The sequence below is a fragment of the Lepidochelys olivacea genome, assembly GCF_965140295.1.
Source record: "Lepidochelys olivacea isolate rLepOli2 genome assembly, chromosome: 3".
NCBI classification, from domain to species: domain Eukaryota; kingdom Metazoa; phylum Chordata; order Testudines; family Cheloniidae; genus Lepidochelys; species Lepidochelys olivacea.
In genome coordinates, this window is record NC_140413.1 from 76,273,493 (window position 1) to 76,298,495 (window position 25,003).

Genomic DNA, 25,003 nt, shown 5'->3' on the forward strand with positions numbered 1-25,003 from the left:
AACTTATTTCTAAAGAGCTTTTCCGCTTATCTCCATGTCGTGGAGAAAAATGCGCCATCTCACCATTAATATTTATTATACTGACGAGTGCTGCTGTAAACAAACAAACAAAATAACGATTACAAACCTTATGATGAGATATTGAGAGCTACCTGCTTGCCTGCATAGCATTTACTCAGTTTCATATCGCCTATCCTGAGCTGTACCTAAAAGACTAAAATGCTAACTTTTTAATAGCTTGTTTTTGAACGGATTAGTATTGGATTATTTCTCAAACTACAGGAAAAACAAACAAACAAACCGAGAGCACTTGCTATTGGAAATAATGTCTAAAATATGCATATGCAGCTGTTCTTCAAAGAAAGAAACATTCATATGCCGCTTATTTAGATCAACTTCACATATATTATAGAGAGGTTCCTATTTAGAAATGGGAAAAATTATAAAAGCGCAAATAGAAGTTTCAGTTATTGACTCTTTAGTATTTTGTGCACATCTGGAATTTTTGTGTGTGTCCGATGAATAGATCACGATACATTCCCGTTCCAAAATCTTGTTCTTCCGGCCCCTCAACTCTCTTAAGTGTTTTTATGCGCTACAAATGAACTTGTAAGCTTCTTGTAGACCAGTGTTCCATGTTTGTGTAATTAAAATATGCTCACCCTTTACAAAAAGTGCACATCATTTGGAATCATGGATTGTGTCTGAAACACATTGTTCTAGGTTAAATTACATTTTTTTTAAACTTTTTTTTAAAAAAGTATTCTCAGTGGGAGCAATTTTGTATATGGAAAAATAGCCTGGAGAAGTACTAATTTAGAAGGGGTACAAAAACATATATTATCCTCTCTAGCATTCTGTGATGTCTGTTTGTGTTTGAATCCATCTCTTGAGTTTCTCTAACAACACGAATTAAACAATTCCCACGGTGTTCACAAATGCAACACTTCGTGATTTAAAAGGACAACAATGGTTCATATTTTGTGCCATTCATCCCAGACGAAAGTAAAAGTTAAGGACCAGAGCTGTTATAAATAGGTTACTGGCCTGAAACCAATCCACTGAAATGGTAATATGGTTGGGTTAGTTTTTTTAAAAGTGTAGGTATTTTCTGGTGTTTTCCCATCAAGTACCTGCCCAATTTCTGTATGGCACACGCCAGGAATCAATAGAAGTTAACAAGTCCTCAAAACATTCCCCATCTCTTTGTTTAATCTCCTTTACAATAAAGCCAAGGGAAGAGAATTAAAAATCTTTGAAGTATATTAAACCTCAAAAGAATCAGCCAAGTAGACTTAAAATAGTCACTTATTTTCCAAAACTGGTTTGTCTAGGAACAATAAAAGGAAGTAAAATTTATGGAGAAATTATACAGTGGATTTGTCACTTAAAATATCGTAACTGTCTAGGGGACAATACCCCATGCTGAGGATTAATGGTCCCTCCAGACCTTTGATTCACCAGCGCCTTTTCTTTGCCCTTGACAAATTGGATTTTTAGGAATGGGAAGGTCGCCTGGACCATTGTTTGCTAGCCATTCAAAGTACTTGATTATGCAGGAGGGTTAGGGAAAGGCTCCACGTGACCCACTTGGCTGGAACTCTGCAGCTGCTGTAAGAGCTAAACTCTCTCACCAAACTCTGCGCCCTAGAGCATCAGCGTGCCAAGGGGTACCCCTCCTGCTCCAATTGAAAAGCCGGCGTGCACACACCCCCGCGTCACTCTGCAGGCGGAGATAAGCCTGTGTTCATCGTGCTCGCTGGCTGTCTCTGTCACTCCATCCCCTTTAAGTGCTTTGGGTTCCCGATTCCTTATACCCAGAGGCAGCAATGCAAACAAGCAGGGCTCCGGCCATCAGCGTGAATGCAGAAAGTTGCATCCCCGCCGGACTGCGGCTGGGTCCTGTGCCGGGCATCTTCAAACTGGGCAAGTACCTGTCAGACCGCAGGGAGCCAGGACCGAAAAAAAAGGTATTTCCTATGGTCTCATCTGCACTGCTGGACCTCGTTTGATCAGACAGTGACTCAGGGGGATCTGTACTTAGGAGAAGAGGCGGCCTTCTCCTCGGTTCACCCTAACCTTTTAGAACAAGCCAGAGTACCAGGAAAGAAAGGGAAGCGTTTGATAAAGTGTCCCAAGATTCCCTGTGAAATTGAATGTATAGAAAACCTATCCAGCCTTCCTGCCCACTCCCTGCATTGCTGGATAGGGTCACGGCAGGCTGGACTTGGTAGGGGGAAGGTGAAGGGGCTGTGGCGGTGTTTTCAGACAAGAGGATATGTCCCTGCCTTTGAGATCTTCATTAAGCCAAAGAGAAGAGGGATGGTAGAGGGGCACATTTCACAGCCCGTGATTGCAGAGAGCCTGTTTCGATGTATCCTGCACAAGAGGTGCTTGCCCCTGGTTTTAGGTGTGAGGGAGTTTCGCTAGTTTGCAGTTTTGTGGCGCTGGCTATGCTCTCAGACGCGGTTACACGGGGGGCTTCGCTAACTTGTTGGTGATTTGTTCCTTCCTTTCTCCCTTTTGGTCTGAAACGTAATCACCGACCTGTTCAGAGAAATCATATTCCCCGTCCAAGCGTCCCTGGATTTGTCACGGTTTCGTTGATATATATTTTTATTTGGTGTTTATACGATGGGGCCACAGCGACAAGGTCAGCCAAAGCCATATTGGATACCACAGCTCTTGCTTTTTATTCGTATTTTTAAAAATCGTCTTCTCTTCGGCCGGTATCGAAATCAGCTCCAGTAATAATTTGTACCTTTTCGAGCTGGGCGCAGGAGGATGGGAGAATGAGATTGGCTTGCAAATATTCCAGGGGCTAGGTCATTTTCAGATACAGCACAAGCCCCAGATGCCTGTGCTGAGCCAAGGCTCAGAGTTAAGGGCAGTTTTTCCAGCTACTGAAAACAAACCCGTGGCTTAGAGCTCAAATACATGTACAATAGAGACGTACTGAAATCAACACAGTCGCGTGTAGTTGATGGAACTGACTGATGTTAGAACTCCGTAAGTCTGGAATGCGGAAACTATCTCAGGCTTCCAGTATCAGACACCTCAAAGTTTCAAAATCTTCCCTAATAAACAAAAGGGATTTCATGGAGATGAACTAGTTACCCCCAGCAAATTCTGCTAGAGAGTGGTTTCAACTGGCTTGTGTTGTAAATGGGTCTATGGATGCGATGGCCACAAGGCAAATACCCTCCCTCTATTCCCCCTCTTCCCTCAGTGCACAGGTTGGTCATAAGTTCCACTCGGATTTTTAATGCCCTTTAATTGTTTTTAAACGCTCTGCCAGCCCCCTCAAATTTATTTCTCATCTGGCTCCATTGGTTTCTCTCTTTAGAGGGCTTTGTTCAATTGACTTTTATTACATGGTCATTCAGCGAGCTGGCACTTCATTTTCTCTTTGTATGGGCAAGCAGATTATGAAGTATGAGGCCACAGAGACTTTGTAGCTAAGCAGAATTCTCTCCTCTCTCCCTCCTTTCTTTTGACAAGTGGCGTATTTTACAATTGCTTCACTGCAGGCGTAAGGCACGAAACCGCACTCATTAAGAAACGTGAATTTGAAATATTACCTGTGCATTTTAAAATGATCTTAAACTTTAAAACCAAAGGCAGCAGCAGCAGTTGAACAAGACACATTTTAGCAAATGCTGGCCAGTGGAGAAATTACTTACACAGAATTGTTCTGACAATCATGCAAAGAGTGACAGCTTTTAGAGCCAGACTATGCTGCTATCCTTCCTCACAATGAGTGACAACCTACTCCACGAGCAATGTCATTTATCTCAATGCACAGTACTCTCAATATGAGTAAGGATGGCAAAATCTAGCTCGTATAAATTAGCTGCTTCTTTCTCTTTCACCACTATCAAACGGTGTGCAGTTATTTCCAAACACTTGTTCGGCCTTTATATATTGACTGTTTAAACCAGCGATTCCCTGACTGGGAAGATGATGCAAGGGTTGCCAGTAAGGAGCACGTTTAGGCTTTATTTATATAAAGGATTTGTGTTTGTGTTTTGCCTTGCTTGAATCCTGTGTGGAAATGACAGTGGCTGATGCCTGTGTTCTAGGTACGGATGGTGAGAGGGGAATTAGTGGATGAAGCCGGGGGCTCAGCTCTGGAGTGGATAGGGTTAATCCGGGCTGCCAGAAACACACAAGAACAGACTCTGGAAGCTATTGCAGATCTACCAGGAGGACAGGTATCTCTCTCTCTCTCTCTCTCTCGATTGCGGGCTACGTTCTGGCGGAGTGTTCTTTAACAGCGTTGAGTTGCTGTAAGGGACAAGGCACTGATAAGGTTTTCTCTCTTTCGAATAGATTTTCTACAGAGCGCTTAGAGATGTCCAGCCAGGGGAGGAGCTGACCGTGTGGTATTCAAACTCTTTGGCTCAGTGGTTTGACATCCCAATCACTGCTACTCCGACACACGACGAGAAAGGTACAGCAACTTGGACTTTATGATTCTGTTCAGTAATTACTGCGTAGAAGTCAATACAACTCACAGGTGCCTTTTCTAACAGAGAGCTTCACGCCGATTTCCCAACTGCAAAGATGTTTTTGTTTTGCTTTGTTTTTCTCCAGAGCAACGTTATAATTAGCATCCACTTTGTGATATAAAACTGCAGTTAGAAAACCTAAGCAAGTAAAATACGTGTTTGCAAACAGAACCTTTAAAAAATAATACCCGCACAGTTACAACGATTGTTAATCAGCCACCCTTTTTATTGTTAATTGGTCATCTGTTCCTTCTGCTTATGTTTAAAAAGCTGTTTTTAAATAAGTGGAGCCAGCAATTTGACAATACATTTCAGGATTCAGATAAGGAGACTGTTTTCAACATAGACACTATCTTATAATTTTCAAAGGAAAATGGGATTTTAAGATCGTTTATAAAACAATCATTCTCTATTTTTACAATACAGTAATTTATCTTACTGCCCTTTTAAAACATTATTTTCACCTTTTCCCTTCTGTCACAGCTTCAGATTCCATGTTCAGGTTAAATATGGGACAATTTCCAGCGACTCCTCAGATTCGTTTAGTTGTTTTAAAAGGGTAATGGTCAGTTTACCAAATTAGTACTGATTAAAAATAACGTGGGAGTTAAATTCAGTTTATGTATGTGCACTAGCAAACTAGCACTTGGCATGCATCAGTCTTGGATAAATTATTTTAAAATGCAATTTGTTTTTAGGCGAAGTTGTAGTGTAAACATAAACGATGTTTTAAAATTATTAACCCGGTAGTTTCTGAAAGGGGGAAAGCGTATGTTTCGAAATATGACGTAGGAAAATATTTCAGTTATCTGTCTAAATAGTTTCCTATGAATCTGATAGCTAGCATATTTCCATGTGCTGTTTTCCATGTGCAGGCATTTTGTAGCTGAGATGGGGTTTCAATGGATGTAGAATTGTATTCTAAGAGCAGTTACATTGAATATTTCATACAAGTCTCTGCAAAACTGGAATAAACTCTTCCTAGTGAAAACGTAGGCAACAGATTGAAGCTCGTTTTGAAAATTGCTTTTGGGGATGGTCTACTTAGTCACTCTGCTTGGAGCTTGAATATATTCATTGCTGCTCTGAAATTTCCCTGCACAGATTAGGTATAAAGAGCCTGATAATAGAATAGACTTGTTCAAAGAGGAAATGAGCAGCGCACATTGATTACATGATTCCTACAGATCAGAAGCCCGATCCCGCACTGTCTACACACTTCTTGCTCAGAAGGTTTCCCACATAAATCAGTGCCCAACGTAAGGAGGAAGGTCTTGATCCTGCAAGGTGCTGATCATCTCCTGGAGCTTATTCAGGACCTGGAGCACTCAGGAAGGAATTCAGGATAGGGCCTGTTATTTAATATATTGAGAGGCACTATTAAACTAATACCTAACATTACTAGTTTATGTCACTCTACAAAGAGGTAAATCATTTCTATAACTAATACTGCGACATGAGAAACAAACTCAGGGTCAAATTCGTATTCATCCCATTAAAGCCAGTGGGTCTACTGCCCGGAGTAAGGCCTACAGAATTTGACCCGTTGTAACAAAATCAATGAAGGAGAGAAGATCTGCTACGTAGTCTGTCTGCTGCCCGCACTCACCTTGAATATTACTGTACCTTACTCCACAAGTAATCTCACTAAGTCCAATGGGAGTACAGTACTACAGCACTGCTCTTTCAGAATAAGGACAACCGAATCTGCTCCACTGTAAAAATACACACATTTATTTCATATGTCCTTTCCAATCCATTGTAAATATAACACATATGATGCAATCTTATTCTGAAAATCAGCTCTTTCCCAACTTCCAGAGTGAAGTTTCAGACTAATCAATACAGTGTGAGGGCTGTATAAGTGAAACAAGATGTAAGTGTAGTTATTACTAATTTTGCAGAGGTGCTGGAACAATTTGTATGGTGAGGGTGCTGAGAGCCATTGAACCAAACTATAAACACTGTAGTTGATGGAAACCACTTCAAGCCAGGGGGTGCAAGAGCACCCCTAGTTCCAGCACCTATGTACTTTTGTGGATAGCATTTTGAAAAAATGCAAGAAGAAACTTCTAGGCAGCCGATTTTGTTGAACAAAGTTTTTAACTAGATCAATTTAGGTTTAAATTGATGTAACATTATAAACAAGGCTTTTTTTTACTAGGTCATTGCTTGGAAACAGTTGCGGGGGAGGGGAGAGTCATCCATTTTTATTCAGGATACGTTTGCGTTTGGAACAAATCTTAGTTGGTATTGCAACTACTTTGTTAAGAACATAAAACACCCACGCAGCTTCTTTGAAAAGAGCCAGAAAGTAGAAGTTTCTAAATCAACACAATAGGCTTGTTAGGCGGTGGAGGTTGTTTCTAACTGCAAGCCTTTTCGTTTTTAAAGCTAGTTTACCTGTATCTCAATGCACGGTAATGGGATTACTGAAATGGATCAGAGTCAGACCCACTGCAACTGAGCAATTAAGGTCTCCGCAGACTCACTCCTCCTTCCCCCTCAGCTCAGCCCAGCAGTGCGAAAAAACACACAACGTCCGATTTAAGATTCCAGCATAGATCCATAAAGACCACTCACTTCAAGGCAAGCTAGTGAGCGCTATGCATGACAGAAACTACATAATACTTAACAGAAGAGAAAATACGCAACCCATGTTTTGTTCTGTGCTTTCATTATTCAGTGTGCATGACAGTGTTCCAAAGAGGAATGGGGGGTTGGGGTGGAAAGACTTTTATTTTATCCTGAATGATACTGAATGAATGAACTGACACTGGTTGATTCCTGAATTAAAAGTCATTTTTAAAAGGCTGTTTAGTGTGCTAATTCCATGTGAGCTTATTCATTAACAACCCAACCATTTTACACGCTCCTCTTGCACTCTTCCCTACTTTGCTTCAAGCTAATGCATCATTTTAACACATGTTAGAACTATGTTTCTATGACATTTCTTAAAAGGCCAAACCAGGAATCTCTGGTGTTTATTTACTCCACTTTTAAGGTTGATTGATTTCGCACCTCTTAATATTTGTAAAGATACTTCGCCAATATTTTAACAGGTTTCCAGCAATCTTGAAAATATATACTATTTTACTTGCTCAGTTTCACAACTTTGCTGTTAGTGTATTCTTTATAAAGTTAGGGCTGTCCAGGAATGTACAGCCTGCACTCCTACTGTTATGATTTTTTAATGGTTTGAAATATCTAATTTGTACGTTTTGGATGCTGGTAAGTAGGAGAGCCTAATATATAGTTAAAAAAAAAATCTCCTGCAGAGAATACATATAAATGTCAGGGTTGATAGAACAGGCCAGGCTTTATTTTATTCCTCAGAACGAAGAGAAAGAAAAGTCTAAGTTTAAAGTAACATGAAGTCATAACACAAACATGGCCATTTCGGTTTGTTCCGCTTCAGGGAAGCCCAAATGTTTAGGGATGGGGCACAAAGGGCATTGTCCTTTGAAAAGGAATGATTACATATGGCCTATACATATAGGAGATTGTCTCGCGGGGTAATGAGGAGCTCACGATCATTAGATTGGCCTTTGTTCCGTTTAGTCAACTCCTCGACATACGCTACCTATTCTGCGAACGTCAACAGATGGGCCCAGCGACAGACGATTTAAGGCAACAGCTGCTCTCCTTTCCCCAAGCCCATTTTAGTCCAGTCCAAACTCAGTTTAGTCCACCTCCGCCCAGCCAGCTCTGCTCAGCCCAGCCCGGGCCAGGCCAGCTCAGCTCCTGGGCCAGGAGGCTTTTGTGACCCAGCTTGAAAAGACAAACCAGAAAGTTGTGGCAGCATTCTAGTCCCCCAAGGAGGCGTTAGAGGAGGCGCTGGGCGGGTGGAGAAGGGGGAAGAACCCGTCTGCAGTTAGGATCCGATCCAAACCATTGCAGTTAACCGAAAACCTCCCATTGATTTCCGTGGGGTTTGCATCGGGCCTTTATTGTGCAACTTGAGAGAAGGAAGCAAAAGTCGTGGGCAGTGAGGGAGAGCAGCATGACTTTCCATTGCACCCCTCTTAGCAATGATTCAAAGGACGTGCATGGCCTGTCTAAGGCAGGAGTGGGCCATTCTGCTGGGGTACAAGGGTGTGCACGGGCCTCTCTCTCGCTGACCCAGGTGGGTGGGGCGCCACTGTTTGTCTAACGGCGGGCTCCGCTTCTCTTCCCAGGGGAGGAGCGCTACATCTGCTGGTATTGCTGGAGGACGTTCAAATACCCCAACAGCCTCAAAGCCCACGTCCACTTCCACTGCGTCTTGAACAACGGCCGCGGCTTCCTCCACCACCCGGACCATGCCCGCTCCTCGGACCTCTTCAGCCTGTCCCCGAAGGCGGCGGCGGGCGAGCTCCCCGGCGCGGCGGCTCCCCTGAGGACCCACGGCCTGCAGCAGGCGGCCCGGGAGAGCATCAAGCGGGAATCCGCCGCCTCGCCGCCCGTGAGCAAGCCGGGGGCGCTCCGCAGGCCGGCGGGGAAAGAGGAGCAGGAGCGAGCCTTGGACATGAGTGTGGGCTCGGGCCGGAGCCACGGGCCCTTCCTCGGCCTGGTGGGGAGCTCGGCGGGGAGCAACGGCCTGAGCTTCTACCCGGGGGGCAGGTCGGCGTTCAGGCCGGCCGGCCTCTCCAAAGCGGAGGAGGGCAAGGCCGGCGGGCTGGGCTTCAGCAAGGCCCTGGGGAGCAGCAGGGCCGGGCGGGGCGGGCCCGAGGCGCTGGCGGGCGGCCCCCACCCCAAGTGCGGCGGGCACCCGGCCGAGGGCCCCTCGCCCGTGCTGGCCTGCGCCGGCGGCCTGCGGGCCTTCCCCTTGCTCTCGCACTTCGAGGAGACCTCGGCCTTCAAGCACGTGGAGCGGGGGCTGCACCACGCCGGCCTGCCGCCCAGCCGCTACCCGCCGCTGCCGGCCGGGGCCGGGCTGCACCTGGAGCGCTTCTCGCTGCCGCCCTTCGAGGGGCTGAAGGCCTACCCCGGGGAGTGCAACCTGCCGCTCGTGCCCTTCACCCTCTACAACGGCGAGCTGCTCTACAGCGCCCCCTACTACCCGCTCAAGCTGCACCTCGGCAATCTCCTCAAGTACCCGGACTCCGTGGCCTACTTCAACGGGCCGGCGGCGGCGGCGGGGCTCCACCCGGCCGAGCTGGGCTCCCTGGCCGGCATCGACCGGGAGATCGCCATGCACACCCAGCAGCTCTCCGAGATCGCGGCCGAGAAGAGCCGCGGCCGCCTGGAGAGCCTGCAGCCCGCCGCCCTCGCCGGCCCAGCCGGCGGCAAGCCCAAGACCGGCCACCTCTGCCTCTACTGCGGCAAGCTCTACTCGCGCAAGTACGGCCTCAAGATCCACATGCGGACTCACACCGGCTACAAGCCGCTCAAGTGCAAGGTCTGCCTGCGGCCCTTCGGCGACCCCAGCAACCTCAACAAGCACATCCGCCTGCACGCCGAGGGCAACACCCCCTACCGCTGCGAGTTCTGCGGCAAGGTGCTGGTCCGGCGCAGGGACCTGGAGCGCCACGTCAAATCCAGGCACCCGGGCCAAAGCCTCCACAAGGCGGCCGAGGACAAAAGCGAGCCCGGCTACCAGCCCCAGGAGCCGGAGCAAAAGACTGACAACGAGAGCGACGTGGACGTTTGCTTCACGGATGACCCGAGCGACCAGGAAACCGGCAGCAGGGGCAATGATCAGTAATCCAGCGACCGGGGTGGGGGTTGTCACAGCGCAGATCCGCTTCTGTTTACACGGGCTTTGAAGCACTTCAGCGGGCTTTGCCCTCCTGGGTAAATGACAGGGGGTACCGTATGGAAAGGGGCTCAGAAACAAACCCTTGCGGATGGGGACAGAACGGGGTGCTTGTTTTGAACCATCCACTCTCACTCCGTTCAGTGCTCTTGTAAAGCCCCCCCCGAACTGCCAAAGCATCAGCCCTCAGGGGGTTTAATCCTAGTCAGCACGAGTCCACACGCAACAAGCGCCAATGTTTTAGCCGCCATCTATTTTGTATTGTACCTTCGTGTCGAGGAAATTGTGCCTTTTGGAAACAATTCTTTTCTATGTATTTTCCTGCCACTTGTTCTAGCGTTCTAAGATCTAGATACGGACAGTAGTCACCATTCTGCAGACATGTCTGGCCTCTGTACACTTTATTTACACTTCAGATGTGCTTGCTCGTGTCTAAAAAGAAAAAAACAACAAACAAACGCATTGCAGTACTGAATAGGATCGTATAGGATGATAACAGAGACACAATTTGATCAAGTTGCAATTATTTATAACAGAAAAAATATTTGAATAGCAAATGTAAAATAAATATTGAAAGCATGAATCTAAAAAGCACGCACTATATAATTTTAAAGAAAATACACTGTTTGGTAGACTACAAATGTGGTGTATGTTTGTTTTATAATGAATGATGTACAGTGGACGCAGTATTTTGGTCTCCATTCCGGTTTGTCATGCGATTTTTTTTTTAAATAAAGTTGGTGACAAACTACTGTTTGTCTAGTTGTTCACTTCAATGACTTCAATAAGTTTGGTTCTTGGAAATACCACTTTTAACTAATAGTAATCAAAGGCCTAATTCAAAGTTCATTGAAGTCAGAAGAAGCCTGTCAATTATCTTCAAAAGGACTTTAGATGAAGCCCTAAAGGAATTCAACTCTGAATATTTTGCTACTAGTGAGTATTTTGAACCCTAAAGAGTTATTTTAATGATCAAACTGTGACAAAAAAACCAACTGGATTTTTCCCTATAGCCAAGATTTTCTTTAAAGCAATTTTCTGAACAAGGACAAGTGCAGCAATATATTTGTGTTATATATATATATATATGTTAATATATATAACAAAGTATTTACTTTAATTTGCTTTCAGATGTTCGGTAAACATGTTCTATATTTGCAAGCATTCGTATTTAAAATCATTGTTGATTTGTATTTTACATAGGCTATAATAGAAAATGCCTTTTTTCTGTTCTTTTGCACAGAGAAACAAAATACACCAAAATTAAAATCTCTGCAGAACAATGGTGAATATTTCTACCTCCCCAAGAAACACACTCATGTGGGGCCAGACTGTTTGCCTTCTATTCCCACTCGTGCAAAGTCAGTCACACGAGCAGCTCTACTGAAATCAGTAGGACACCTTGTGTGAGCAACTGTTCACCAGTTCAGTTTAAGGGGTTAACAATGTGGCCTATAATGCAAAATGTCATTCTGTCCTCCTTGTACTTTTCCCTTCTCCCCTTATCTTTGGAGAGTGCAGAAATAGGACCCAGTCCTGCATTCTTTTTGCATCTCAAACTCTCCATTGATTTTAATGTGATTTTTGCAGTCACATAGGCAGGAAGGATGGGCTTTATAGTACAGTTGGGGCCTGATCCTACAGCCCTTACACAGGTGAGTAATCTTTACTTCCTTGAGTAGTCCTATCGATCTTGTTAGGCAGGAGTATTACTCTTTGAGTAAGTAATAGGATCAGGCCCTATTTCAGTACAAGGAGAATACAGTGTAATTTAAGATTCCAAAGTAATTGCATAAAGCATTTACTTAGAAACTAAGACTATCTCAAATAAGGTAACTATCATTGGTCTATGCAATATATATATGTTAGTTACAAAGCTGACCATCTTTTTTAGTTAGTTAAAATTTAACCTCTATGACAGGTATAGGAAAAGGAAACAAAATCCATAATTTACTTTAAAGCATTGGATTTAAATTCAAAATTGCCATTAAATAAATAAATCAACCAATCCATCAAGAGCTAGGTTATTTCTCAGAAGTAGGATTGTTTCACACATAGTGTCTGCTATCTAATCACTGAAGGCCTGGTTCAATCCTGCTCCCATTAAAGTAAAGGACAAAAATCTCCCTCATGGATTTTAGGGGATCAGGACCCCGCTATTGCCCTCAGCTGATCCAATGGGACGTTTGCCATTAACCTCAGTGGGAGCAGGGTCTGGATTTAAACCAGTCACTTATTTTAGCAGGTGTTTGCGTCTGCTTTATTTCCTTTTCAAAAGAACAAAATCTGTCATTGAGAGCCTGCACGCGAGCAATACGATCATGGCAACTCCTTACTGCCCTTTCACTGAGGTCATAACTCCTGCATCAGAGCTGGTATGATCTCACAGCAGTGTACGAGGCACTCACACTGCCCAAGGCATTTGGAAGTGCATCATGCTGCCAGGCTCCCCTTAGCACGTATTGAAAAGAATGATTCTTAAAATCTCCCAGCAACCTTGTATATGGGTACTTGACGTCATCGAAAGGCGCTCTTATGGTCTAGCATGGTGAAGGGCAGAATAAGGGAACCCTAATCTGTGGATTATTTAACATGATTATATCAGTAGAGTGTGCATAAAAACAAACAAACAAATCCAACCCAACTAACTACAACAAAACGCCAAACTGCAATGCTTTGGTTACGTTCCCTTTAAATCTCTACAGGAGAGTCAACACTGTAGATTAATGATCTGTAGAGTATTATATTTTAAATCAGAATAATCTTTGAATCGAGAAGGCACCACCCGCAACAACCAAAGGGGGCGGAACCCCTCAGTTCTCAAGTCATCAATATTTCAATTTTTTGTTCTCCCACAATCATAAAATAGCTAAATTGAATTATATAAAACTCAGGTGAAGTAGAATAACTTCTGTGCTGAGATCCTTATGTCATATTTCATTTGGTCATGTTTTCTGGATTGCTCTATTATCTGGAAGAAGAGGTTTCTAGTGGGAATGTAGATCACATCAGGACACATTTTTTAGCTCTTGGGACAGAATTTGCAATACCATCAAAGCCACAGGTGTCTCTAACTGGTCTGTGATTAAGCACAAGGGCAGAAAAGACAAGCATTAATCGTAAATTGTCACTTAGTTAAACAAACTGGCCGGTTTACAGATCTCTGCTGAAAGAGTTCAAAACCCTATATTTTCCAGATGTGACGCTTCGTTTCATTTGGTGTCACCTGGGTACACTTTCTCACCACCTCACTGTGGAAAGCTGTTATCGGGTTATTTTAGGCTTGCCGCACCAATCCAAGACAGTTTATATACTTATGAATGCGTATATCATGGGTGTTTCTGAGATCCCCATATAACAGGGTTGCAGAAAAAAGGTGAGCTCCCTGACAAGGGCAGCCACAGGAGTGAAAGATTCTAATGTTGTTCATAGACATTTCATTTGTGTATGTTTGGCTTGTCATCATAATATTTGCACTGCCTGACTCAGTAGTTTCCTCTGCTATGATTTCAAAGACAGTTATATATGAAAGAAAAGGGCTGAACCCAATGTGTCTTTCATGCATGCCTATCCTGCGGCAGTGCAGCTCCTGTAGAAAACTATTTTGCCTGAAATGCAATTTTTGATAAGTCAACTTTCGAATGTGATGCAAACTACAAATAATAATCAGACATTGCTATGATAGCCAGGAGCGGGGATACTGATTTGTTCACAAGCCTTCTTATGAGAAGGTGTTTGTGTGTCTGTGTCTCCCTCTGTGTGTGTGTGTGTATACCAATCTGGGGTGAGGGGAATACTCTTCCCCTAACTCTCGGGGAAAGGCAGGATTGGAAGTTTGGACTGCAGTGGGTTTTGCAAGCAAGTACAAAGGCAAAGGAGGCAGATCCACACTTAAAGGAAGCAGCATCAGCATTGTTTAGACTGGGATTCACGCATGTGCTTAGCCCTCTGTCAGCCAGGTGCAGATAGACAGAGCTCTGAGCATGAGGCTCCCTTATGTCTCTGCACCTGGTTTGCAAACATCTAATTGGTTGGGAAAGTCCCTGGAATGGCTGGGTGAGGGGTGGCCTGTGATGTCTGTGGTTATGGGGGCAGGTGTCCGTGTGACTGATTGTGATCACACACACACTATTCTCCCCACAAGAGGCCTCTGCCTCATTCAGTGCAAAGCATGTAAAGCACAAGGGCCCCAGTTAAGGCTGCAGGGGCGACTATAAGTTTGGCTATTCCTACCATTTGAGTGCTTGACTAAGCAACCTTAATAATGTTCATTTAATGTCAAAAACATAATCAGAGGAATGTCTAGCCCCTTCCACGGGGAGATCTCAAAGCGCTTTACAAGGCACTAGTACCATCACCACAGGGCAGATGAGGCAGCAGGTGCAGGGACCTACCCCAGCCACAAGCAGAAGCTTGGAGACTTAGAGCCTGCCTCCTCGTCACTGGACCATGTTATCGCCAGCAACCTGGCTGTGCTGCTGCGGCGCCCTGGTGGCTCTTGGGGCTGCTCCCGTGTAGGAAGGGTGCTGATGGGACCGGCTGACTTCCCCTGAGGCTGGACCCAGGCAGGATGAGGGAGTGAGCCCCCCATGGGCTCTATACAGGAGCTGGGTCCTGCCACACAGAGGATCCTGCTCCAGTACCCCTTGTCACAGTGCAGGGTCGTCCCTGTACTGTGAGCACACCCAGGAGTCCGCCCCCAGAGCGTACCAGTCCAGAAGAAGCACGGCCCCTTTAAGAGCCCCAGCAGCACCTTCTGGGACCTGAGTTGGCTAGTGTACCCTGCGGGGCGGCTGGGACTGGCACAGGCAGCATATCCCTGGGCAGCGGAGCATCTTCAGTGCTAGGCATCTCCAGGACCTGGTGCAGGCTGAGCACTCAGTGCAGCTAAGCAGGGAAGTAGCATAAGAAGTAAGCCCCCTCCCATAACTGGAGCCCTGGGTGTGACAAGTTGTAGGGTCTAAAATTCTATGGGCTGAGTTCTCAGAGCTGAGGTTGCCATTGGGTGGGCATCAAACCCCTGCTGGGAGGGGGCAGGGAAGGGGCAGGCAAGCATTGGCACGCTGTCCCTCCCCACTTTGGAGAAGCTGCAATCCTGAGTCAGGCAACAGTCCAGCTGGGGCCTTATGGTCTGGGAGGGGCAAAGATCTTCCCGCAGGCCTTGTCTACACTACACAATTAAGTCAATTTAAGTAGTGTAAGTACGGCGGTTTTTCACGTCCACACTACCCTCCTTCTGCTGGTGGTGTGCGTCCTCACCAGGAATGCTTACGCTACCTGAAGTGGGGCAGTGTAGAGGGCTGACAGCTTGAGTTGTTAGCCCCATGCACGGCTCACCGCTGAAGTCTTTCAACCGTGGGGCTGACAGCTCGGGGCGCGGGCATGGCTCCAGCTGTGAACCCTGTGAGCAATGTAAATAACACACTGTCTACATGGCCACTGCCTCACCCTAACTACATCAACCTAAGCCCTATGCCTCTCATGGAGGTGGAGTGATTCGATCGGTGTAGAGGGCAACTTACATTGGTGGGAGCAACGTTGTAGGGTAGATGCTTACAGAGTTAGGTCAAAGTAAGCTGCCTTATATCGACCTAAGTCTGAAGTGTCGACCAGTCTTCATAGCCACGGCACAGAGGTGCAAGCACCTTAGGAAACAAAGTATCAGTGACCTAGATTTGAAATGCTCAAAGCCTGTAGCTACACTAACATGGACATGAAGAACTTGGGGTCTGGGGCCCCCTGTCCTCTGAGTGGTTGTGCATGGTGGATTTCAACTCTTATGTTATTTGTTAGGCATCATTGGTACCTGTCCCTGCTCCAATTGAAGCCTCTTCCAGATCTCTTATTGATTTCACTAGGAGCAAATCTGGGCTGCAAATGAGATAGACTCAGTTCAGACTGATGATATACTGCGTGAGCAGTTGCTAGTGGCCCAGACACAAAACTGTCCCTTTAAAATCTTTCCCTATGTTTGTACATCTTCCATTCATGCAGTGGAAAAGCTGAAGAATGGGCTAGTTGTTACAGTGGGTGACTAGAAATCAGGAGAGCTGTGTTCTATTTCCAGATTCGCCATTTATTTCCTTTGGTTTACAGTAAATAATTGGCAAAGTTTCTCCATCTATAATGTGGTGAAAATAATATTTAATCACACTTACAAAGAGCTTTGAGATCTTTGGATGAAAGGCACTGTATAAATGGTAAGTACTGTTGTTTTCCTTGTACATAGGGACAATAGAGGCATTAAGACCTGCGGCATGACTGAGAACAGAATTATTCCTTCTAAGTGTGGTTTAGTGGGAGGTTTGTCTGCTCATGGACTAGGATTGTATAGATGACCAAGTTTTCACATTTCTTTATCTATGGAGAGGACTAAATATGTTTTTTTTTGGGGGGGGGGGAAGGGCAGGGGGAATGAACAGAGAATAGTGAAGAGTGAAATGAGTTGTAGCCTTATTGGCTTATAATCAAAGTGTCCCCTACTTACTAGCTTATTAGAAATCAGTGGCAGAGGCTATTTGTTTTATGTATTGGGAGGGCTCTTGGACAGTGATTTGAAGTGGTCTGAAACTCTTTCCCCCTGGAAATTTTTGAGTTTTCTCTTGAAATCATTGGATTTTCAGCCTCAAACACTTTCCATGAAAAATTTTGTTTAATCAAAAACCCCATTTTCCATCGAACAACAGTTCTGATGGATTTTTTTGACCAGCTCTAATATTGACCTTGTTTCAGAAACAGCTCCAAAAGTCTGTGTGTACTATTTGGTACATTGTAGGAGAAGATTAGTCAGGGCTGGAAAAATATGTCCCGTGGATCAGATGCAGTCCCAAACAATTCTGTCATGAGATCTATGGCCACTCTTATCTTTAGTATGGAGCTATGCTCTCCAGATCCCATTATGAAATGATGCAGGTTGCCCTATAGTGTCTATACGCTACACTTACATATGAAGAAGCAGCAAGGTCCAATGGCTAGGTTACAGGACCAGGTCTCGGGGAGCTTGGGACTATTCCCAGCTCTGCTATAGACTTGCTGCATGATGTTGAGCAAGTTACTTAGGTTCCTAACTTTAGACATCTGATTTTCAAAGCTGCTGAACACAAGCTGTTGATGCCAATGATGCTTATCCAACAAGCATGTTGAAATCTGCAGATGAAACGGTAAGATTATTATTGGATAAGAGCAATTTTTTTCTAGCTACTGCTATTAATGTGTGGCTTTGGGGCTAGTTGCTACTACAGTGCTCAGCTAGGCAAAGTTTGATCATCTTTGGGACAGGGATTTGGCTCCACTGACCTATGTAAACGATATAGAGACATATATTTGTGTTAAAGATTGAAGGCCTTTTTGGTCTAAATTTGTATTTTAAAATCCCTTCCTTGTGCAAAAATAGCACAGAGATTATTAGTAAAATGCTCAGTAGAGTCTTGAAAACTGTTACAAGAATGAAAATGTGTGGGTATCTTTAAACATCTATTTGTAAGACTATAGAACTGTGATGTGGTGAAGTAACACAGTTTGCATTCTAGATTCACAAAGGTCTCTGCATTGATGTGAAAACATTATACTGAAAATATTTGAATGTTGATATACTCTCAGTAGAAGTCAGTTTACTTGTAAGGATGATTTAAAATAAAGTCACTTTATTGGCAAGCTTTATTTTAAGCAAAACATAAAAAAATAAAAATCTGATGAATTGGGCAGAAAGCCTCGGGTTGAAACTTCTTATGTGACAGAAGATATGGACAAGAAAGAATCCAACAGCAGTTAGCTTTAGGTCAGGAAATGGTGAAGGTCAAGGATTCTTTTTGATCTTTTTGTTTTTTCCCTTAAAACCGGCAGAAAGAATTATTTTAAACTTGACGATGAGCAGTTGCTTCCTGAATTATCACCTTAAGGTAAACAGGAACATGTCAAGGTCAGGTTCAGGCTTGCTTGAGTTCACTGGACCATATCAGATAAAATCTAGGAGCAACAAGACGCTTTCAGGTATGTTCTAAGTCAATCCAATAAGAAATGGTTCCCAATAACATGTCGAGTTTTATAAACTTATGTTGTACAAGAAACAGGAGAAAGAAAACCCTTAGCAATCGAAAGACATAGCAAAGGAAATACATTAGTAGGTTTAGGAGGTATATATTTTGCTATGTTTAAAGCTAGCATTTTGAAATATGTAGGACTTAATGGAATATTTTGAACAATTTTTAAGCCAGTTTTGATTTATTGTAACATTTCATTGGTAAGTTTTGGAACATATTATCCTGATCCAAAGTTACTTCCCCCTAAAAGGTTACTAAAAAGGCTTGTATTTATTCTTGTGTGTTACTTTAGACTAGTTGCCTCTGGGTAGTGTCATGTGATACTGATTAATTTGAAGCCCACTTAGTTCTATGGAAATAAAGTAGTAGTGATTTGTAAAAAAGCAAAGCCGATGACCTTTAGTGGCTTGGAGTGTGTTAACAAGTAATTAATAATCTTTTAGGTAATGGCACTGCTGTCATCCTAGTGCAAATGACTAAACAAGTATCTTAGAAAAATATAAAATTTAGGGGGACTATTCTGAAAAAGGTTTATATTTTACACTTTTAATACATTTCTGCAGATTGTGAAAACTGCTTGTGATTCAGATGGTCTCCTCACAATACACAACTCTGGATCAGAGAATTGGCAACATAGCTTTGCCTTTAGGACACTTGGGGCAATGCCCCACCCAAAAATTATAGTAGATTCAAAACAAATCTTTTATCTTAGTTCTGTATGTCATTTACCTGCATAGAGCTTCCACCTTACTGCTTTCCAGTGCTGCAAACTCAGTAGCACCCCAGTAAAAGGCTTGAAGGAAAAAGTAAAGAGCAGGTGTTCAGTAGTTGCACATCACTGTGCATCCCAGTAGCCACAGCAAAGGGCTAAAGAGCACTTTCAGAAATGTCCTTAATGAGAACACATGAAGCTTATAAGCAGACAGAGAGAATTATAGAGCCCCATGTAAAACCTTGACCAACTACCACCTTTGGCGCTTAGCTCACAATTGGAAATTATGTCTCTTTCAGCCTCTCACTCTCTGTTGAGAGGCTCCATCAACGTATAACTACTGACAAAATGGAGCATACTTAGAAAGAACAGGCAATGATGATCTAACCAGAGGACTCTTAGGGCCATATGCAATCTTTGATGTGGCATCAGTTACTGTTGGGTTCTGGACTGATGGTAGTATATGGCCCATAATGATAACTTCCTTCCATCCCAGAGCTCTTAAGGAAAACTGTATCAGCCTTGCTCAGCCCAGAAATCATGAGGTGAATACATTTAAATAAAATAAAATATACAATTGAAATTGGCATTTCTTAGCGTGGTGCTGGAGGCAGCCATCTTGCTGGAAATCAAAGCCTGTTGGTCATAGGGAGGGTAGGAATCCAATCATAACTAATTTCCAGCTTGTTGTAACATTGGTCTGACTGTCAGAAGAAACAATGACAAAGTTAAATGTATTAAATACTTTTTCATAGCTGTTCAGTCATTACTGTCACACTGTCTGGAGTGGCTCATGACCATGAGTGCCAACCTCAGGGCAGACTGTCAAGAAGCAGGGCAGAGACCCCAAACTGGTTGTATATTCTATAATTAGATTTCACCAACCCAGTAACAAATGTGAACTCCTGATGCACTGTAACAGTCTTACCATGGAGTCACGGATAGGCCCCTTGAGCATTCCAGATCTTGGCACCAGGCAAGCTGGATTTAGTGATAATTGGTTGCTATACACCAAAGATCACAAAATATTCAGGTGGCTCCCAGTCCCAAGGGACCAGTCACTTTCCCCAGGTCAGCTTGTACCTTTGATCTCATATAAAAGACAATGCATGTAGCCAATCCCATAGTAAACCATCTAAGGATTTATTAACTAATAAAAGAAATAAGGGAGTTATTATAAGGTTAAAGCAGGCAAGCATATACACAAATGAATTACAGTCCATGGTTTTAAAAGTTGACCTTATTGTAATAATCTGTCAGTTCTGAGTGTCTTTTACGGCTAACTCAGGTTGACCCTGGGGATCTCTACTTCTGTTTCATAGCTTTGGCCCTGTGAGAGTCCAAACAGCAAGAGAGATGAAAAATTTTCATGTCAAACTGTCTTTATTTCCTTCTTCCAGAATTCAACCTGATGGGACAAGCCCTTTTGCACTTAGCCTCTTCATGGTGTGAGGAGATTGTTAGGGTTCCCTCCCCACTCTGAACTCTGGGGTACAGATGTGGGGACCTGCATGAAAGACTCCCTAAGCTTATTTTTACTAGCTTAGGTTAAAAACTTCCTCAAGACACAAATCCTTCCTTGTCCTTGGATGGGTACTGCTGCCACCACCAAGTGAGTTAGACAAAGATTCAGGAAAAGGATCACTTGGAGTTCCTGTTTCCCTAAAATATCCCCCTAAGTCCTTTCACCCCCTTTCCTGGGGAGGCTTGAGAATCTACCAACCAAATAGGTAAACCAGGTGAGCACAGACCTTGGGTTTTTAGGACACTAAAAACCAATCAGATTCTTAAAAAGCAGAACTTTATTATAAAGAAAAAAAGTAAAGAAGCAGCTCTGTAAAATCAGGATGGAAGGTAACTTTACAGGGTAATTAGATTTAAAACACAGAGGATTCCCCTTTAGGCAAAACTTTAAAGTTACAAAAAACAGGGATAAACCTCCCTTTTAGCACAGGAAAAATTTACAAGCTAAAACAAAAGATAACCTAATGCACCTTGCCTTGTTTACTTACACTTTTTGTAATATCAGAGACTTGTTTCAGGATTGTTTGGAGGAGATGGATTTTCCTGATCTGGTGCCTCTCTGCCTCCCGAGAGAACACAAAGAAACACAAACCAAAAACCTTTCCCCACAGATTTGAAAGTATCTTCTCCCCTTATTGGTCCTTTTGGTTAGGTGCCAACCAGGTTATTTGAGCTTTTTAGCCCTTTACAGGGTAAAGGAGGGATTTTATGCTACCCTTAGCTGTGTGTTTATGACAGGGATAATTAACAATGTGTTTGTATTGTGATGTTTCACAATTGCCCATTTGGTTTTGATAGACCTTCTTGATGGGCAGGAGATGATACCTTCTGCCTATGTTCACAGTTTCAGGGCAAACATTTTTTACAGTTATAAAACAAAAATTTAAATATTACCTTTTAGCATGTGATAAAGATATGTGAGATTAATGCATACAGCAACTTACCAGCATTTCATAAAGTCTAAACACTAAACACATTGCTATAAGTTCAATACCCACCTTAACCATACTAACGCACAGGTGAAACAGACTGGTTTCCAGCAATGAATTTGTCAATGCTCAGCTGAGGCCTGAAGCTTTGGCAAGATCTGGCACCTGGTTTGCCAGTGTCACAATTACTAAAGCAGGTCTGAACCTGCTTAGTCTGGTTTGGATCACAATTTTTCCCTTAGGCCTCGCATAATGTTAGAGTTAAAAAACAACAACTTTTCAGCAAGATGGACACTTCCAGTAGCAGGCCCCAAAATGCCAATTGTAATTACATTTTAAAAAAAATGACATTTCCCGGTTTATTTATTATGACAACTGCTTTCTACTTTGTGATCTCTTAAACTGCTTAGCTGAACAATATGGTTGCAGTTTGAAACTTTAAAAAAATGTTTCTTGCTTATTTTTCTAATAAGCATTCCTAGACTGTAGAGTATGGATTGCAAAGTTTGCCAGTATTGATATTTGTATCCACTGGTTAATTGTGAGTATGAGGCCCTTCAGGGCTTTTAGCTTTATTTCACAGTCAGACTAGTTCTTATGAAAAAAGAACAGTTCCTAAAATTCTTCTTCCTCTTCTTTTATTTTTTTTAATAGCCATCAGGTCTCTCTATTTAATAGGGTGTTACCATATTGAGAGTACAATACCTATAACATCTCATTTCTAGTGATTTGGTTAAATTGAGTGAAATCTCTGATTACATATTTAACAGACTATGCCTGTCTATTAAATGCTAATATTAAAAAAAAAAGTTGGACTGAGGGACTGGTTTATTGCAGGTGGATATACTCTTAGTATTGAATAAAAGACCACCAAATATTTAAGTATCTTTTTGACCTCTATCTGTTTTGCTAGGTACATTATTGGTGTGTTGGTTTGCTAAAATTCTTTTTATTTCAGCCCAAAATAAAAGGGTACCAAATACTTTTTGACACACCATGAAACTTTACTGATATTTTAGGCACTGCCTGAAATTCCTCTGTAAAGGATGGTGCTTTCATTTTTATTCAGGAAGCTTCTTTAAATGCCAAAAAGGAACTGAACAATTTGTTAATGGACACAATGTTATTTGAACACATAGGCATGACTTTATATTTCCAGAACCCTGGTTATGAGCAAATATCTTTGCTGTATTCAGGAGATGCATCTGGAACAATCTCTATTGCAACCTAGGCCTCACCCTTACTGTCCCCAGCTACTCTGCTAGGAAAATCTTAGGGGAGGGGAGTTAGTTGCCCGATTCCCACTAATTTCTATGAAAATTGGGTATCTAACTCCCTTAGGCCCCTTTGCAAGTCCAAGCCTTTATTAGTTTTAAAACTTATTTCTAATTTTTTGGGGGATGATCTTCCAGTAAAACTTTACACTGGAAGAAGATCTGGCATTTGGAATTTTAGGAGTGTTGGTTTTACCTGGGGAAGTTGGAGAAGGCAGCTCTGGTGAATGCACATTTGTAAATACAGTACAGGGTTTAAAAGCAATGATGTTTACTGTTTGATTTGCCCTGAAGAATTGGGATGCATTCGCGGCCAGTACAGCTACTGGAAAAGTCAGTTCACATGTCTGGGGGTGGAGCGGGAATCCTCCAGGGACATCTCCATGAAGCTCTCCTGTAGGTACTCTGAAAGTATTCTGGAATCATTGCAGCACAAAGCATGGCAGTGAATGGTCCTCGGTTTTGGTCGTATCAATCAAGCAATGTTCAGTCTATATCGTTCTGTGTTAGCCTTAGGAGAGTGATATCATTCATGGTCACCTGGTTGAAATAGGGGAATTTTTGTAAGGGAACAGTAAAAGGACCCCATTCATGTTGGGCTGTTTGCGCTTGGCTAAAAGGGATCATTCCTGAGAATAGCCACACAGTGAGGTTGGGAGGGAGGTGTGTGCTGCACATCCACCTGAAAACCGCAGCCCCTCCTTTTAAATGTGAAACCGAACCCATTGCTTGCTATGGGAAAGGATGGTGCTGTAGTTTGAAACCATTCCCACATGTTATGCATAAGAAGCCAACCCCACGTACCCTTTGCCTTACCATGGCTGCATGAAAACGGAATTCTGTTGCCCAGCCATGTGTGATGTGTCACCATACCTGCAGGCGCTCATTATAAAAGGCAAAATGCGACCTTGTACCTAAAGCACATGTGCTGTCTGGTGCAGCTGCAGGAAAGCCAACAAGAGCACAGACCTCCGCTGGATCCATTGTACAACCGCCTGCCCTCCTTCCCAAGTTCCATATCCTCCTCACCCAGATGCCCAAGAACGTGGGGGTGGGGTGAGGAGGGGAGGCTCTGGGCACCCAGACACTCCACTCCAGAGGATGGCCCAAGGAACAGAAGGCTGTCATTCAAATAGTTTGATTTGTAGTGTGGCTACAATAAGCAATGTGGCCTTGTCCTTCCCTCCTCCCGCACCCCACCCCACCCGGGCTACCTTGACAGTTATCTCCCTTTATTTTTTAATTAATAAAGAAAGAATGCATGGTTTCGAAACTATAGTTACTTTATTTCGAAGGGGGGAGGGTGGTTGGGTTACAGGGAATTAAAGTCAACAAAGGGGGCGGGTTTGCATCAAGGAAAAATACACAGCTGTCACACCGAAGCCTGGCCAGTCATGAAACTGGTTTTCAAAGCTTCTCTGATGTGCAGTGCACCTTGCTGTGCTCTTCTAATCTCCCTGGTGTCTGGCTGCTCAAAATAGGATGCCAGGTGATTTGCCTCAACCTCCCACCCTGCCATAAACATCTCCCCCTTACTCTCACAGATATTATGGCGCACAAAGCAAGCAGTGATAACAATGGGAATATTGGTTGTGCTGAGGTCTGACCTAGTCAGCAAACAGCACCAGCAAGCTTGTAAATGTCCAAAGGCACATTCTACCACCATTCTGCACTTGCTCAGCCTATAGTTGAACTGCTCCTTACTACTGTCTAGGCTGCCTGTGTAAGGCTTCATGAGAGCAAGGAGTAGGCTGGGTCCCCAAGGATAACTATTGGCATTTCAACATCCCCAGTGGTAATTTTCTGGTCTGGGAAGTAAGTCCCTTCTTGCAGCTGCTCGAACAGCCCCAAGTTCCTAAAGATGCGAGCGTCATGTACCTTTCCTGTCCATCCAAAGTTGATGTCGGTGACATGTTCCTTTTGATCCACCAGTGCTTGCAGCACCATTGAGAAGTACCCCTTGCGGTTTATATACTGGTTGGCAAGGTGGTCCGGTGCCAAGATAGGGATATGCGTTCCGTCTATTGCCCCACCACAGTTAGGGAACCCCATTGAGGCAAAGCCATCCACTATGACCTGTGCATTTCCCAGAGTCACTACTCTTGATAACAGAATGTCAATGATTGCATTGGCTACTTGGATCACAGCAGCCCACACAGTAGATTTGCCCATTACAAATTGTTTCCCAACTGACTGGTAGCAGTCAGGTGTACCAAGTTCCCACAGGGCTATCGCCACTCACTTCTCAACTGTCAGGGCAGCTCTCATCTTGGTATT

General features: G+C 43.6%; 1 protein-coding gene across 1 annotated transcript; it reads left to right on the top strand.

Annotated features, from left to right (window-relative positions):
- Nucleotides 1–1,747: 1,747 nt before the first annotated feature.
- Nucleotides 1,748–10,793, top strand: PRDM13 (PR/SET domain 13). The gene is made up of 4 exons (XM_084625032.1): nucleotides 1,748–1,970; nucleotides 4,083–4,214; nucleotides 4,333–4,453; nucleotides 8,690–10,793. Exons 1-4 carry the CDS (start codon nucleotides 1,830–1,832, stop codon nucleotides 10,195–10,197), a joined length of 1,902 nt encoding a protein of 633 aa, XP_084481158.1. The 5' UTR covers nucleotides 1,748–1,829; the 3' UTR covers nucleotides 10,198–10,793.
- Nucleotides 10,794–25,003: the final 14,210 nt, after the last annotated feature.